This window comes from Microcebus murinus, chromosome 4 (assembly GCF_040939455.1).
Source record: "Microcebus murinus isolate Inina chromosome 4, M.murinus_Inina_mat1.0, whole genome shotgun sequence".
In the NCBI taxonomy this organism is placed as follows: domain Eukaryota; kingdom Metazoa; phylum Chordata; class Mammalia; order Primates; family Cheirogaleidae; genus Microcebus; species Microcebus murinus.
The window spans coordinates 32,083,011-32,099,654 of NC_134107.1; the positions used below are offsets into that span (position 1 = coordinate 32,083,011).

The window sequence follows — 16,644 nt, forward strand, 5'->3', positions numbered from 1 at the left end:
AATTAGGCAAATAAATAAACCCAGACAGGATTTGATTGTAGTTTTGAAAGTGGCTCTTAAAGTGATTTATAACATAGAAGGAGCATGATCGAACCATCTAATACAAAAGGTTTTATAATTTTATTTGATTGGAATATGTAGACATCTGCTCAAAGACTGACAAATCATAACCTGAAAGAGATCATGCCTTCTATTTCTTTGGAGGGGGAAAAAAATCAATTGACCTCTATTACAAACTTGATTGAGTGTTTCAATTTCCATAGTTTTTCCAGTCTTATGTTTTACAAACTTTGTAGATCAGAAATCACCAGGGAGCTTAGAAAGAAAGAAAGAAAGAAAAAAAAGACAGAGAAATTCTGAGGCCTAAACTCAGAGATTCTAATTTAGTGGCATCTGAAACCCATTGCTCCAAGCCATAGATTTTTTGGATGCTCAACTCTTATCAGTATCCACTGGTAATACGAAAAGAAATATAAAATACATTACTTGGTGCTCATCAGTACTAAGTATATAAGTTAGGAAGAAAGACTCCAGTGATGGAACATTTCTAATATATTCAGGGTTAGAAAAACTTAGGCTGATATGCAGGGAACTTAGACATTTGATTAGCAGGGTCCTTGGAAGAAGGTACACAAGGACTTTTAAAAAATGACAGAGCTGCTAGCAATGGAGTTCTTAAACAGGTGTCCACTTGGTATTGCCCCTGATCCAGAATGGATAGGAATCTTCTCCTTCTGAGTTACTTGCCTGTTTTCAGCTGGAAGTAGCCTGCAGGCTGGGTATTCCACAAGGAGGCAAGTACGGCCACAGACTGTAAGTTGGGGGTGTGCTGCTTCAGATCTGCAGTGACGTTGCTGACTCCATAAACGCCCAGCATTTCTATCACTACAGCAGGCAAGTACACCAGCCTCCCTTTGGTAGCATAATAACCAACCGTGAGGTTATGAGCGTGTTCTAGGATGTCCACCTACAAAACAAATGGACCCACAGAACTCATTGTTGATTTCCACAGTACTTTAAGTTCTTCTTGGTGTTTCTTAGAACCACAACTGTTAGTAGCAAGATTGGAGAATAGGATGTTCTCAGTCAACAAATATTCTTAACAATCTTACAGAGTTGCTGTCCCCAACCCCTGGGCTGTGGCCCAGTGCCTGTTAAACTGGGCATGCATCACCACCTGAACTCCGCCCCGCCACACCTCCAAGTCCGTGGAAAAATTGTCTTCCATGAAACTTAGGAGCCAGGCAATGCAGCAGGAGGTGAGCGGTGGAAGAGCGAGGGAAGCTCCATCTGTATTTACAGCTTGCTCCCCATCACTTGCATCTCCGCCTGAGCTCCGCCTCCCCCCTCCCCACTACCATGTAAAAATTTTCTTCCAAGAAACTGGTCCCCGGTGCCAAAAAGGTTGGGGACTGCTGCATGTTAAAGCATATGTGGATTGAGACATCTCAAAATATCACAATACAACAAAATATAATTTACACCAAACCTACATGGGACAGAATTAAATCTGCATTTTTTAATTCTTTAAGTGCCTGGGTATAATCCTGCGAATACCGATTATTACCAAAAAGGCAGAGGGGAGATAGCAGGCCAAAGAGATTTCCAGCTAATGCAATGCTGAGGACAAGCGCTTTATTATATTTCTCATTTCTGAGAATTAAAAGGCAAGAATGACAGATTAAGAGGGGCACAGGTCAAGAAATTTAAAAAAAAGTTAATTCCTCCTTTGAGAAGCAGAGAGAAGACTTGTTTGGACTTGACTTCATCCTTGGCTTATAAACTGGTTCAAGACCAAGGCAGAGATGAGCCCCTGAGACCTTCCCTAACAGCTGAGTCCTCAGGGACACCGATGATCTGAGCTCTTTCTGTCCCGACTATAAGATTTCAAGGCTTCAGATTTTTCTTTCTTATTCTTATTTTTTTCTCTTTGCTTTCTTGGTGTTGTATATGAACAGTTCAGGGTGATTTTAGGGTTTTTTTAATGCATTAAATGTAATGTTTGCTACAGAATTACATTTGAAAAATAGAGAAAAGAATAACACATATATACACATACAGTTGTGCATGCACTGTAGATACTGCTTTATAACCTCCTTTTTTCTAATTTTTGTTAGTTTTATTTCAAGGGAGTGCAAGTGTTTTTGTTACATAGACACCTTGTATTATGCCTAAGTCAGGGCTTTTGGTGTGCCCGTCACCAGAATAGTGTACATTGTACCCCATAGGTAACTTTTTATTCTCCCTCCCTCCCCCACCTTCTTGGTTTCTCGTGTATTTTACATTGCTTTGTGCCCGTGTGTGGCCACCTACTAGCTCACACTTATTAGTGAGAACCTGTGGTGTTTAGTTTTTCATTGCTGAAATACTTCACTTAGAATAACGGTCTCCATTTCCATCCACGTTGCTGTAAATGACATTATTTCATTCCTTTTTATGTCTGAGTAGTACTCCATGATATGTGTGTGTGTGTGTGTGTGTGTATCACATTTTCTTTATCTGTTAATCAATTGATGGGCACTTAGGTTGATTCCACATCTTTGCAATCGTGAATTGTGCTGTGATAAAAATTCCAGTGCAAGTGTCTTTTTGATAAAATGACTTCTTTTCCTTTGAGTAGATACTCAGCAGTGGGATTGATGGATCTAATGGTAGGTCTACGTTTATTTTTTTGAGAAATCTCCACGTTGGTTTCCAAAGAGGTTGTACTAATTTGCAGTCCCTTTCTCTCTGCATCCATGCCAGCATCTATTATTTTTTGACTTTTTAATAATGGCCATTCTGATAGAGGTAAAGTGGTATCTACTTGTAGTTTTAATTTGCATTTCCCTGATCATTAGTGATATTGAGCATTTTTTCATATGTTAGTTAGCCATTTATCTATCTTTTTCCGGAAAATTTCTATTTATGTCTTTTCCCCACTTTTTGATGAGGTTGTGTTTTTCTTGTAGATTTGTTTGAGTTCTTTGCAGATTCTGGATATTAGTCACTTGTCAGATGTATAGTTTGCAAATATTTTCTCCTATTCTGTAGGTTATCTATTCACTCTGTTGATTATTTCCTTTGCTGGGCAGAAGCTTTTTTATATAAGTCTCATTTATTTATTTTTGTTGTTGCTATATTTGCCATTAGCATCTTAGACATAAATACTTTGCCTAGGCCAATGTCTAGAAGAATTTTTCCTATGGTTTCATCTAGAATTTTTATGATTTCATACCTTACATTTAAGTCTTTAATCCACTTTGAATTACTTTAGTATATAGTGAGAGATAGGTGTCCTGTTTCATTCTGCATGTGGCTATCCAATTTTCCTAGCACCATTTATTGAACAGAGAGCTTCCTTTCCCCTAGTGTATGTTGTTCTCTGCTTTGTTGAAGATCAGTTGGCTGTAGGTAGATGGCTTTATTTCTGGGTTCTTTATCCTGTTCCATTGGTCTATATATCTCCTTTTATACCAGTACAATGCTGTTTTGGTTACTATGGCATTGCAATATAATTTGGAGTCAAGTAATGTGACACCTCCGGGTTTGTTCTTTCTGTTTAAAATTGTTTTGGCTATTCAGGCTCTTTTTTAGTTCCAAATGAAGCTTAGGATTATTTTTTCTAGACCTGTGAAATATGATGTTGGTATTTTGATGGAAATTGTGTTGAATCTGTAAATCACTTTGGACAGTAGGAAATTTTAACAATGTTGATTCTTCCAATCCATGAGCAAGGGATGTTTTTCCATTTGTTTGTGTCATCTGCAATTTCTTTCATCAGTGTTTTGTAGTTTTCCTTTTAGAGATCTTTCACCTCCTTGGTTAAGTATATTCCTAGGTATTTTATTTTCTTTGTAGCTATGGTGAAAGGTGTTGAGTTCTTGATTTGACTCTCAGCTTGACTGTTATTATACAGAAATGTTACTGATGTGTGTATTGATTTTATAACCTGACTTTCCTGAATTTATTTATCAATTCCAGGAGTCTCTTGGTGGAGCCTTTAAAGTTTTCTAGATACAAGATCATACCATCAGTAAACAGAGATAGTTTGACATCTTCTCTCCCTATTTGGATGCCCTTTATTTTTTTTCTCTTGCCTGATTGCTCTGGCTAGGACTTCCAATACTGTGTTGAATATAAGTGGTGACAGTAGGTACCCTTGTCTTATTCCAGTTCTTAAGGGGAATGCTTTCAACTTTTCCTCATTTAGTATGATGTTGGCTGTGTGTTTGTCATATATGGCTTTTATAATTTTGAGGTATGTTCTTCTATGCCTAGTTTGTTGAGTTTTTATCTTGAAAGGGTGCTGGATTTATTGAATGCTTTTTCTGCATCTATTAAGATGATCATATAGTCATCATTTCTATTATAAGGTGAATCACATTTACTGATTTGCATATGTTGAACTATCCTTGCATCCCTCTGATGAAACCCACTTGATCATGGTGGATTATCTTTTTGATGTGCTGTTGAATTCGGTTTGCTAGTATTTTGTTGAAGATTTTTGCATCTATATTCATAAGGGATATTTGTCTATAATTTTCACTTTTTGTTGTGTCCTTTCCTGGCTTATGATATCAAGGTGATACTGGCTTCATAAAATGAGTTAGGGAGGATTCCTTCCTTCTTGATGTTATGGAATAGTTTCTGTAGGATAGGTACTAGTTCTTCTTGGTAGGTCTGGTAGAACTTGGCTGTGAATCCATCAGGTCTAGGGCTTTTTAGTGTGTGTGTTGGGAGATTTTTTATTACTGCTTCAATCTTACCACTTGTTATCAGTCTGCTCAGGATTTCTATTTACTCCTGATTCAGGTTTAGGAGGTTGCATGTTTCCAGGAATTTATCCATTTCCTCTAGGTTTTCTAGTCTGTTTGCATAGAACTGTTTGTAGTATTCATGGATGATGCATTTCTGCAGTAGCAGTTGTAATGTCTCCTTTTTCGTTTCTGATTGAGCTTAATTGAGTCCTTTTTCTTCTATTTCTGGTTAATCCAGCTAGTGGTCTATTGATTTTGTTTATCTTTTCAAAGAACCACATTTTGTTTCATTGATCCTTTATCTCGTTTTTATGTTTTCCATTTTGTTTAGTTCTGTTCTGAGCTTTGTCATTTCTTTTCTTCTGCTAGCTTTGGGTTTGGTTTGTTCTCTTTTTTCTAGTTGAGATGTGACATTAGGTTGATACTTTGTGATATTTCTGTCTTTTTGATGTAGGCATTTAAGGTTATGAACTTTCACCTTAGGACTGCTTTGGCTGTATCCCAATATTTTTGAAAGCTTGTGTCCCCTTTGTCATTCAGTTCAAGGGACATTTTGATTTTCATCTTAATTTCACCATTGACTCAAGGATCATTCAGCAGCAGATTGTTTAATTTCCATGACTTCATGTAGAATTGAGTGTTTGGGAATTGATTGGGCCAGTGCTAGGGGATTGCATGTGGAGTGGTGGGTTGGTCCCTAGGCTGCTGTTGGAAGCTCTGGCAGGGAGCTGGATGAGTCCCTCTCCACTGAGGCAGGTACTACAAGAGACTGCTCAGCCTGAGTGTCCCTGAGGTGGTGGCAGCAGCTGTTTGGTGAGGCTATCTAGGCTGTGGCCACATGTGTCAGGGCTACAGATGTTTGCTTCATCTTGATCTAGGTATAATGGCAGTATGCAGCAGGGGCAGCTTGTGGTTATCGGGTCGTGGTGGAGAACTGGACCATAGATGTGTGATGCATGGCCTGCCAGCTAGCATGCAAGACCAAGGGGTTTGTTTTGTTGGTTGGCACTCAGGGTCACCACAGGGGCATGGCCTGCTGGTTGGTGCACAACACCAAGGGGTGTGGCCCACAGCACAGTGCATAGGGTGGGGTGTGTGGCCCACTGGCCAGTGCACAAGGCCAGAGTGTGTGGCCTACCACACAGAGCATGGGGCCACAGGGGCATGGACCTCCAGTGGTGGCATACAGGTCAAGGGGCTTGTTCTTCTAGTTGACATGCATGTCTGCTAGTTGGTGGGTAGGTCCACAAGGGTGTGAACCTCTGCTCAGTACCTGGGTCTGAGAGAGCATGGGCCTTGGTGCGGCACCACATGGGGTCATGGGGGCTTATGTTGGTGCATGGGGCCACAGGGGCTGGGCTGCTGGATGGCTGGGGCTCTCTCCCCACACAGGTCCTGCTGAGGCTGCTACCATGGGACCCCTTGTGCTCTGTTCGAGTTCCCTGGTGGGTGGGAGAGGCACCTGTCTCCCAGCCTTGGGCATGTGAGAGCGTGTGACCTCCCTGCTCCTTCCTTGGCCAGGCAAGAGGCAGTTCTGGGGCAGTTGCACCCAAGCCAATGTCTGTGTAGACTGGGTGCTCTGGACCTAGGAGCTCAGAGTGGCATCAGCTGCAGCAACCCAGAAACTGAGGCCAGCAGGTCCCTGCTGAACCTGCTCTCTGATTCAGCTTCATGATACAGTCTCCAAGCAATTCCCTTATCAGTATGGAGGCCCATGGTGGTGGTGGAGGGGCCCTCACAGCTCAAGTCACGGTGTCCACACAAGGAATGTGGGGCTCTGGGGCTCTCTCTTTTGTCCCTTCCCTATATATGGTGTCTCCCCCCAATATCTTCCAATTTTGACGAGTGGAACTCCCCATTCTTGTCTCCTCCATTCTGAGTGTCTCTGCTGATCCACAGTGCTCTCTCCAAGAGGGTCCATCCACAGGTGGGCAGTGACTTGCAGTCGTCATCCTCTCCTAGACAGCAGCACATACGGGCTACTTCTAGTCTGCCATGTTGGCCCTGACCCCCAATTTTTTTATTGTGGTAAAATACACACAACATACAATCTACCATCTTAACCATCTTTCAGTGTACTGACCAGTGGTATTAAGAACATTCATAATGGCATACAACCATCACCACTGTCCATCTCCAGAACTGTTTTAATATTGTAAAACTGGAACTCAAAGCGTTTTAACACCTGCTCCCCCTCTTATTCTTACATCTCCATTTCCAAAGGAAGCAAGACGACTGACTTTGTGGCAGGGTGGTGTGGCTTTGGTTCCTACACATTGGGTGCTTTCCCTCAGTCTGTTTCCTAAAGGTGGTGTTCAAGATGATTTTAGCTGAAACAAGGGCTGCTTCAGGATGGGACATGGACACGGCACAAAACCACCCTAAATCATCCAGTGAGAAAGCTGCTCCCTTTTCAATCCTTCTGGTTACCTCAAGGAACAAGCCTCAGCTCGGTGATTATTTGCTTTTAACATCTCTCTATCCCTTGCTAATTTCTTTTTTAAGCAAACAAAGGACACCAGACTCAGCCTCAGAGCCTTCTGCAGGCAACAACATCTAGCTTAAATTTAACAAGCTGTTTGCTTCCCACTATTAGCATTTTTATTTGTGGCAAATGATCCTGATTTCCATATATGATGGTAATTATCAAATATCTTTCGAAAGAAATGATTTAAGTTTTAAAAAATGAACCCTCTTTTTTTTTTCTTTCTTATGAGACAGAGTCTCTCTTACTCTGTCAGCCGAGTAGAGTGCAGTGACGTCATCATAGCTCACTGCAACCTCAGATTCCTGACTCAAGCGATCCTCCTGCCTCAGCTTCCCAAGTAGCTGGGACTACAGTCATATGCCATGAGACATGGCTAATTTTTCTATTTTTAGTAGAGATGGGTTTTGCTTTTACTCAGGCTGGTCTTGAACTCTTGAGTTCAAGCAATCCTCCAACCTCAGCCTCCCAGAGTGCTAGGATTATAGGTGTGAGCCACTGTGCCCAGCCTAAAAAAATGAACCCATTTTTTAAAAACCTAATACTTTGATGATATGCAGGAAAGACCAAAACTGAAAAGGTAGTTTGAGAATGACTGAAATTTAGTGGAAATCGTATCAGGCAACTAAATGGAAAAATTCACATTTTCAACTTCCAAATGGAGTTTCTATGCAAAAAACCACAGAAACTTCTCATGGAACATCTTCCTTTTTCTTTTTCTTTTCTTTTCTTTTTTTCTTTTCTTCTCTTCTCTTCCTTTCCTTTTCTTTCTTTTCTCTTTTCTTTCATTCCTTTCTTTTCTTTTTTCTTCCTCTCTTTCTCTATCTTTCTTTATTCCTTTCCTTTTTCTTTTCCCCTCCTCCCTCCCTCCCTCCCTTCCTTCCTTTCTTTGAGACAGAGTCTCGCTTTGTTGCCTAGGCTAGAGTGAGTGCCGTGGCGTCAGCCTAGCTCACAGCAACCTCAAACTCCTGGGCTCAAGCAATCCTACTGCCTCAGCCTCCCGAGTAGCTGGGACTACAGGCATGTGCCACCATGCCCGGCTAATTTTTTCTATATATATTAGTTGGCCAATTAGTTTCTTTCTATTTATAGTAGAGACGGGGTCTCGCTCTTGCTCAGGCTGGTTTCGAACTCCCGACCTCGAGCAATCCGCCCGCCTCGGCCTCCCAGAGAGCTAGGATTACAGGCGTGAGCCACCGCGCCCGGCCCCTTCCTTTCTTTCTTTTCCAGAATTGTATAAAAGAGATTGAGAATGACCAATAAACTGTGTGCCAAATTTCCTTCCTAGTCCTTGGTGTGATGGGTCAGGAGGGATCACCAGGCTGAGTACAGCTGGAGGACAAAACATCAGAGAAAGAGCCAGAGTAATATTTTTTATTGGTGCAAAAGGGACTCCACCAACTGCCAATTGCATTTACTGCTTGAAAACTTGGATCCAACCTAGAGAGTGTAAAGCAAGGCTTCCACCACTCAGATATGCCACTGAAATCAGCCAGTGCTCGCTGAACAGTACTTGGCATTAAAGCATTTGGAGAGAAGAAAAATGTTTACTTCTCTGTCTGCTGCTGGCAATTAAAGCCAAGTTAGACTCGATTTACAAGTTGGAATAATTTTTAAATGTCCATAAATAAATCACTATTTATAAGCTGAGGAAGATAAAGGAAAAAAACAATGGACAGTTTCTAGGGATTATACAAACGATATTAAACACTTTCCCCAAATGATGAGATAATGGGACAGTTTAAAACAGTATATCTGGGCTGTAAAAAAAAGTCTAGATATAAGGCAATTAGTCTCAATTTCCCATCTCAAAATGTGACCTTTCTCTCCAGCCACCATGTATTAGCTATTTGCCAAAACGAAGAAAGATTCTACTTCTGGCCAGCGTGGTTACGGTACCTACAAAGGAGGAAAACAATGTAAACATGCTTTGGACTCAAGAGGCAGGCTTGGCCTGGTTACAAAGCAGGGGGCTTACGTACATGAGCCGAGACATCGTTCTGGTGGAAAGCCTTCCGCAATGCCTGCGTGAGCCCTTTGGCTACATTGAGCTTCAGGGATTCGCTGATCTGCACTCTCCTTTGGGTCAGAAAGAGGACTGTGGGGCAAAACAGAAGCATGGCAATCAGGGGAAGGCAGCCAACCCCATAATCAACCACTCCTCCCAGCAGCCGCTGTCTGCAAGTTCTGAGTAAAGCCAGCCAGCACAGGTCCAACCAATGAGGGGACGGGCTGGAGGGGTAGCTCTGTTGGTCCTGCTGAAGTCCCAAGGAAAGAAGGCCCTAGCCTTCTGTGTGGCCCTCAGGGACACAGAGCTGGTATGCTGATGGCAGTCCATTTCTCACAGATGCTGCCTCTGACTGTGAAAGCCAGGATCAGCACTGCCTTCTCTGAATGCAACAAAATTCCTGCAACATTTATAGACAGCCTACTTAGGTGCAGGCCCTGAGCTAGGTGCTGCAGCCTCAAACAACCCCGAGTCAGGAAGGTACAAGTCTTCACCTCACAGCAGGACAGAGACAGGCATGGAGACAGGACGGAGAAGAGGCCTTTGCAATTGAATGTTACAGGTGCTACTTGAAGGAAAATCTATGATGCTCTTGGAGCTCCTAAATGGAGCATCCATCCCTGAGCTGGGCAAGGGGCTAGGGATCAAAAAAGGTTTCCATAGGAGCTGATGCTTCAGCTGAGTCCTGAAGGATAACAGGAGTGAATTTGACTAAGGAAGAAGGGATTGCCTGCACCCAGTCCCAGCAGAGAAAATATCAAGTGCAAAGGCACAGGAGAGAAGTGAAATATTTCAGTATACAGTGGCTCCCCCTTATCCACAGTTTTGCTTTCCGTGATTTCAGTTACCCTTGGTCAACCTCAGTCTGAAAATAGGTTATTACGGTACAATAAGATATTTTGAGAGAGAGAGAGAACATTCACCATAACTTTTATAATGGTATATTATTATACTTGTTCTATTTTACTGTTAGTTATTGTTGTGCCTAATTTATAAATTAAACTTTATTATAGGTATTATGTCTAGGAAAAAACACAGTGCATATAGGGTTCGGTGCTATCCGAGGTTTCAGGCATCCTGCGATGCATCCCCAGCTAGGGGAGGACTCCTGTCCATGTTTAGGTTTGGCCCTGATGGCAATGGGAAAATGAAGAGTTTTAAGGAAAGAATGCATTTCAGAAGGTTCCCTTGACACAGACTGGAGAACAGACTGGAGAGGGGGGAAGTCTGAAGGCACAGAGATAAATCTGACTGTTGGTACAGAAATTTAGGTGAGCGATGATGACAGTATGAACCAGGATGGGGGATATTCAGGAAACAGAAGTGAAAGGAACTGTGACTGATGAAATGTGGCTGGGCGGAGGCTAGGGGAGAGAGGAACATTTCAGACTTCTACACCTTGGGGGGCCAGGGGCTGCCTGCCACTCAGAGGAGAGCAGGTGGAAGGGGGACAGGGCAAGTGGAACCGTAGGTGGTATAATTTCCTGAGAAACAGAAAGAGATACTCTACTTCCTGCTATGCCTAGTTTTACAATTTCCCATTTTAGAATAGGATATGTCTCAAGATATCATTTCATTTAATTCTCTGTGGGGTGAGGAGGAAGGCGGCATGCGAGCATTCAGCATTGGCACGCTCTTTCAAATAATCTGTCTAATGTTTTTTATAGCAAATGCTACCACACTATTAAAAGCACCCTGTGCATTCTAGGCCTGTTTCGCTACCACTGGGGAGTGGGGGCTGAAAAGACAGCATCCCAGCTCTGCTCACGGCTCTAGTGCTGCCCACCCCACTGTTTTCGAGTCTTCTCTTTTACATCAAAAGAAATCCTGGGCTCCCACATCATGTGCAGTAGCTGTACTTGTACTATCTGATGATTGAGAAAACACATGACAAAAAGCCTTTCTGAACTTTGTGGCACTTCCCAAGATCTTGTATTTTACAAACTGCATCATGCATTCATGTGAGACATCACTGAGTTCCTCTACAGGCAAAACGGTGCACATTTGTACTCTCAGACCAGCAGACCAACTGTGGTTTCCGAGGGGCCTCTGATATCAGGACTAATCCTAGGACTCGAATCCATGTCAATGAGGCTCCTCCTTTCCTCTGACACTTGATAAAGATCAAGGTTCCCCAGCCTCAGCCCCATGGACGTCTCAGGCTAGATTAATCTTTGTTGTCAGGAGCTGTCCTGTGCATTGTAGGATATTTAGCAGGATCCCTGGTCTCTATCCCACTAGATTCTGGTAGCACCACCCCAAATGTGGCAACCAAAAATGTCTCCAGACACGGCCAATGTCCCCTGGGGGAGGAGGAGCAAAATCACCCCTGGTTGAGAACCACTGATCTAAAACAAAAATAATTGTTACATCTCTGAGGCCAGGCTTGCTGCTTTCAAGTAAAATCAGAAGGACAGTGGACTCGTACCTGTCTTCACCAAGAGCTTACTGGACATCTGACACTCCAGGCTGGATGCCATTTTGCCAGTTGTGACCACAGCAGCCGATGCAGCAGGAGGAGCACCATCTGTGTTTTCTGTCCGCAAGGGTGGCAAGCGGGTGGCCTTCACTGAGGCTGTCATGGATGTCAACGCTGCTGTGACTGTCAGCGGGCGTGGGGTGGATGCTCTGGGCGTCTCCGGGTTGGTGGGGTTTGGGAAGCCTGTGTGCATGGCTTGTGGTTTCCTGGGGAGGTGTGTTGTGGACAACAGGCCAGAGGCAGTGCCTGTGTCCCCTTGCATGGCTGTATGTGTGCTCACGGTGTGTGCTGTTCTTGCAAACATGTAGGTTGGCGTGAATGGGAAGGCTGTATGGAGTGTCCCTGGTGTTGCCTTTGAGCCAAAGGCCACCTTGTTTGTGACATTTTTAGCTAGAGTAGTGGTCAAACTGCTCTTGCCTAATCCTGAGGCCACAGCCAAAGGGCTGCTGCCGGTCCCCTTAGCAACTAGAGCTGCAGACAGCGCCGGTGGACTTGGTTTCCGCAGGAACAACGTGGCTGCTGCTGCCGCTGCTGCTGCTGCTGCTGTTGGCTCTACCTTGGATAACACTGAGAAGTCCACTGTAAAGAGACAAAAAGCAACATCTGTCATTGGCCCGGAATACATGCATCACTTGTTCTGATGATGGATGGATGTAACTCATGGGTTTGCTAGGGTGAAAAGTCTCTGCACTCTGGGCTTGCAGTGGGGAGAACTTACTCAAAACAACTTTAGGCTCCGTTAGTCGATTAACCATAATGAGAATGCCACTTACGGCAAAGCTGTGGTTGATAAGGAGGACACAAATTCTGAACACTTTCAAAACATCAGGTGGGCAGAGGATCAACAACATGACTATCTCGGGGTGCTAACTCACTCCTGAAAGGGGGTATGTGCTCCTTCAGAGCAAAGCTGGCATCTGTGTTGAGGCTGAAGAAACTCTGGCTACAAAAGCAGTCATACCTGTTTTGGGGGAACCAGGAAACAAACTACCTCCACTAGTGGCTGCACCTGTCCATTTCTTGGGGTGCTGAGAAGCCTGTGGCACTTTGGAGGGGGTCCTGGAAAAGGCACTGGTTGATATAGGAGGAGATTCAGCAGTAGAGTGATGTCTCAGGATGCTCTGGAATGGTGTGGAAGCATTCATCACAGGTGATGGATAGATGTCGCCGGAAATGTGGGAATCTGTATCTGTTCCATCTGAAAGCGTTTCCTGTAAGCTAGATGTAGAAGTCAGACTTGGCGAGGTCAGCAAAAGAGGATGTGTTGGCTGGGCAGGCAACTGTAGATGGGGATGAGACGCAGAACGCTGACTTGTGGATGGGTCATATTCAAACTCAGTTGTCTGGAAGTCTCTGGAATGGCTGTTATTGCTAGTGGGCCAGAGGTCTGTACGGTTTCCAACCACAGCCCCGTCTGACTGTTGTACAGGCTGGTTGGTGCTTGTACCAAGGACTGGATCCTGAATGTTAAAGCCGCCTGCAGTCACTGAATGCCCAGCAGTGTCTCTGAAATCCTGAGATTTTATCGCATTGGCAGCTGAAGTTAAACCACGGGGAGGAGTTGTGGAAGCTGAATGGGATGCCCAACTTGTGGAGTTAATTACATGTCCATTTAAATCATAATTTGTTTGCTGCTGCAAGCCAGATATTGTTGATTCTGTGGAAAGGGATCCAGTTACTGATGAAAGAGAACTCCAGAAAACATCTGCGGCTGCTGGCTTTTCCGTGTTTCCCATTGTTGCGAAATCATAGACATCAGTGGAGGAGGGAATTGCTGTCACCTGTTCGGAAGCTGGAGCTGGCAACTCTGAATGGCCCACAGTGGCTGTGTACGTCTCCGGCTTGGTGCTGGCAACGCCAGGAGACGGGGAAACAGTCCAGGTTGTTTGTGCAGAGGGTGTGGGAGGTGGAGGTGATCCCGGAGGAGAAAGCTTTGTCCCGGGCGCTGTAAGGACAGCAGATGAACTCCGATCAGCACTGAGATCAGAGACGAATCCATTTACAGTGTGAAGACTCAACACCTCTTTACTTGGAAAGGCCTGGAGAGGAACTGTCACATTTGCCTTTTCACTTTTCCTTAAAATGGCTGTCACACGGTCCTCTTTCCACCGGGGAAATGTCCAAGTCGTTGAAAGGTGAGGAACTCTGCTTGAGAGGAGGAAGTCTGCAGCCGCGGTAGGAAGGGCCCCGGCACGGCCGTCCTCTGCAGGAGCGGGCACCGCTAGCACAGGGGCGCGGGGGGCGTGACTCTCTGCAGGCTGCAGGGAAGTGAGCCTGGAGGGCAAGTCGGCTGTCCTGTTCCATGGAGACGCAGGAACCACCCCAGAGAGCATGGCTTGCCCTCGACCTGGTGTGGTAAAAGGCAGAGAAGAAGGCACCCAAGAGGAAGATGTGTGTTCTGCTGAATGGGCGGGCCCTCCGGAATTCTCTGGAGCTGCTGACAAATGCAGCGGGTTAGCAGAGTCATTGGCGGTAGCAGGGGCTAGCTGTCTGCTGCTCATGTCTATGGCCACTGACGCTGCGGTCTGGAAAAGTGGAGACTCAGCCTCGCGGGTCGCTGCGGCTGCGCTCTCAAAGATCGGCAAAGACACCCCATTGTGCACTCTTTCAGGCACCTCAGCTCTGACCGGCTGGGTGGACGCAGGACCCGAAGCCACTTCCAACACTGACCATGAGGGGGCTCCGCCCGGAAGCCGAGGAAGACTTCCAGGGGCTGGGAGAGGGGAGGACGGATGGGCCAGTTCTTCCCCGGAGCCCCGAAACCCTGGTGTGGGTGAGCCTGCTGAGTGGGGACCCTCTGTTGGGGACAGCTTGGAATACTGCTTTGTTGAGGATCCTGAAAAACCTAGATGAGGGGTGCCCATGAAATCGTGGGGATTTGGGGATGGAGTGTGGTCTGTTTCGTCAGAAAACGGGTTTAGGGGATTCGCTAGGCTCTGACCTGAAGTGGGGTCAGCTGGCACTGGGTAAGGGACTAAACGCACTTTGGTGGGCTGCTCTGTTTGCTTAGAAAAGATGATGGAATGAGGTGAGTCAGGAGCCAATGAAGAGGATGAAGGTGGAAGGAGAATGTCTGAGCTTGGGGGATGCTTTGAAATGGAGGGGGTCCCTGCCTGAACCGGCCGAGACGGGAGGACGGCGCTCGGGGACATCACTGATGGGACCGTGGCCGCGGGGGGAAGCATGCTGGTGAGAGGCGAACCTGATGCGTCGGCCGCTTCTCCTCCCCCTTGAGGCCCTGGCTGGACCAGGGACTCCGTAGAATCCTTGGAAGGGTCGAGGGAGGCGCTATGTCCGCTTCCTTGGAAAAGGGAAGAAGAGAAGTCCACGTGAGCCCTAGTCCTGCGGCGGGTCTTGGGCGGAGGGGTTCGGGCGAGCAGCGGCCAGCTTGTGTTGTCAGGGGACTGTCCCAGCACGGTCTTGGTTCTGTCCGCTGCAGAGGAAGACTTGACTTCTGAGAAAGGCCATGTTGGTGAAATTGGTAACAATTTCCCGTGAGGAAATGATTCAGGGGTTGGGGTGACATCTATCTGTAGATTGTCTGTTCCTGTGAAACGAAATACCAGGCAATCAGGCGTTGGATAAACACAAAAGGCCTGCCGTGGTCAGGTGCTGGAGACAAGGGGTGTGCAACTGAGGCACTGCCTGGACCACACGGAGCCTCCGCCCCATCACGGAGGGCTCAGGAACAAATTCAAACAGGGAATGATATAATCTCAAGCATGCAAATGCTGCAGCTAACCTACAGGGCAGGGCTGGTGACAAGCAGTCTCTGAAGTGAGGTTTAAGGGAAGATGTGGAAAATACTTATGTATTTAAAACCAATTTCTTTTTGGTGCCGACTATGAGGCTTGGACTGTGAAACTCGCAACCTAGAAAATCAAAGCCGAACGTGGCTACCTGCCATGGCCAGTGACACCGAAATAAACCTCACCTGCGAACCCAAACTGCAAGAAACTAAAGAAGGACCCTATCCGATCATGAATCTGTTTTGGGGACCCTAGCGCATCTTAAGTGAAATATTTGAGGTTGCCTATGTTTGGAAAGATGGCTCCAATGAAATACACTTACCTTCCTGGATTTAAAAGGATTCCTGCCACTACCATTCATGCCATGTCAAATAGCCAAGGGGATTTCGTTCACATTAGGCTGTTTCAGAAGAGAAACCACTCACACCCAACCGAGGAGGGAGGCACCCCTCACAGGGGCTGGTGTCACTACGAACACCTGCGGAGACCAGATCTGCCAGCACCAGTGTGTGAAAGTGCAGGCAGAAAGGCAAGGAGGCAGGGCACGAGACAGTCACCTCCGTGGAAAGGAGGTGAGGAAAGAACTGGTAGAAAGCGGAATCACACACAGTTGGGAAGAGAAACAACATCCTGCCTGAGCGGATTCCCCTTTCTGTGGTTTCTGAGTGTTGACAGTGCTGATCACCCCCCCAGAGGTGGCTAAGTGTCCTTCAAGAATATTTTCAATTAAACGTAATATATTGTTGCAAATAGCTACAAGAAGGATATTGAACATTCCTAACACAAAGAAATGATACATGGATATGCTAATTACCATGATCTGATCGCTATGCATTAAATGTATCAAAACATGACTATGTACCCTATGAATATGTATAATTATTTGTCAATTAAAACTTAACTTGTTAAAAATAAAAGGTGCTTCTAGAACTTTCTATGTTATTAGCTAAAAATGTTAGTTAGAACCATCTAGTAGAAACAAACCAACCAAGAAGTGAAGTCAGAAGATCTGGGTTTGAACGCAACCTTGGCCACCTGGAGCTGGGTGTGCATTGGTGGACCTCGGTCGTAAAATGTGGGGGCAATAAGCACACCCTAACTACCCCACCAGGCTGTTGTGAGGAGCAAATGAAATTACAGAAGTGGAAGGAAGGGCTCTCCAAACAGAAAGGCACTAAACAACA

At 45.3% G+C, this 16,644-nt stretch overlaps 1 protein-coding gene across 3 annotated transcripts in view; it reads right to left on the reverse strand.

The window, feature by feature from the left end:
- The window catches only part of KIAA1549L (KIAA1549 like), a 273,623-nt gene that overhangs the window by 100,450 nt on the left and 156,529 nt on the right, over positions 1-16,644 (reverse strand). For 2 of the 3 annotated variants that reach the window (XM_076002044.1, XM_076002043.1), the window contains exons 1-4: positions 12,673-14,892; positions 11,661-12,290; positions 9,207-9,322; positions 748-967 (exon numbers count right to left, since the gene is read on the reverse strand). In XM_076002044.1, the coding sequence (XP_075858159.1) occupies positions 748-967; positions 9,207-9,322; positions 11,661-12,290; positions 12,673-14,863 (3,157 nt within the window). In that variant the 5' untranslated portion in view covers positions 14,864-14,892. Of the gene's footprint in view, positions 1-747; positions 968-9,206; positions 9,323-11,660; positions 12,291-12,672; positions 14,893-14,913; positions 15,259-16,644 lie in introns of those variants that run through there. The other variant, XM_076002045.1, reaches the window with a different exon arrangement.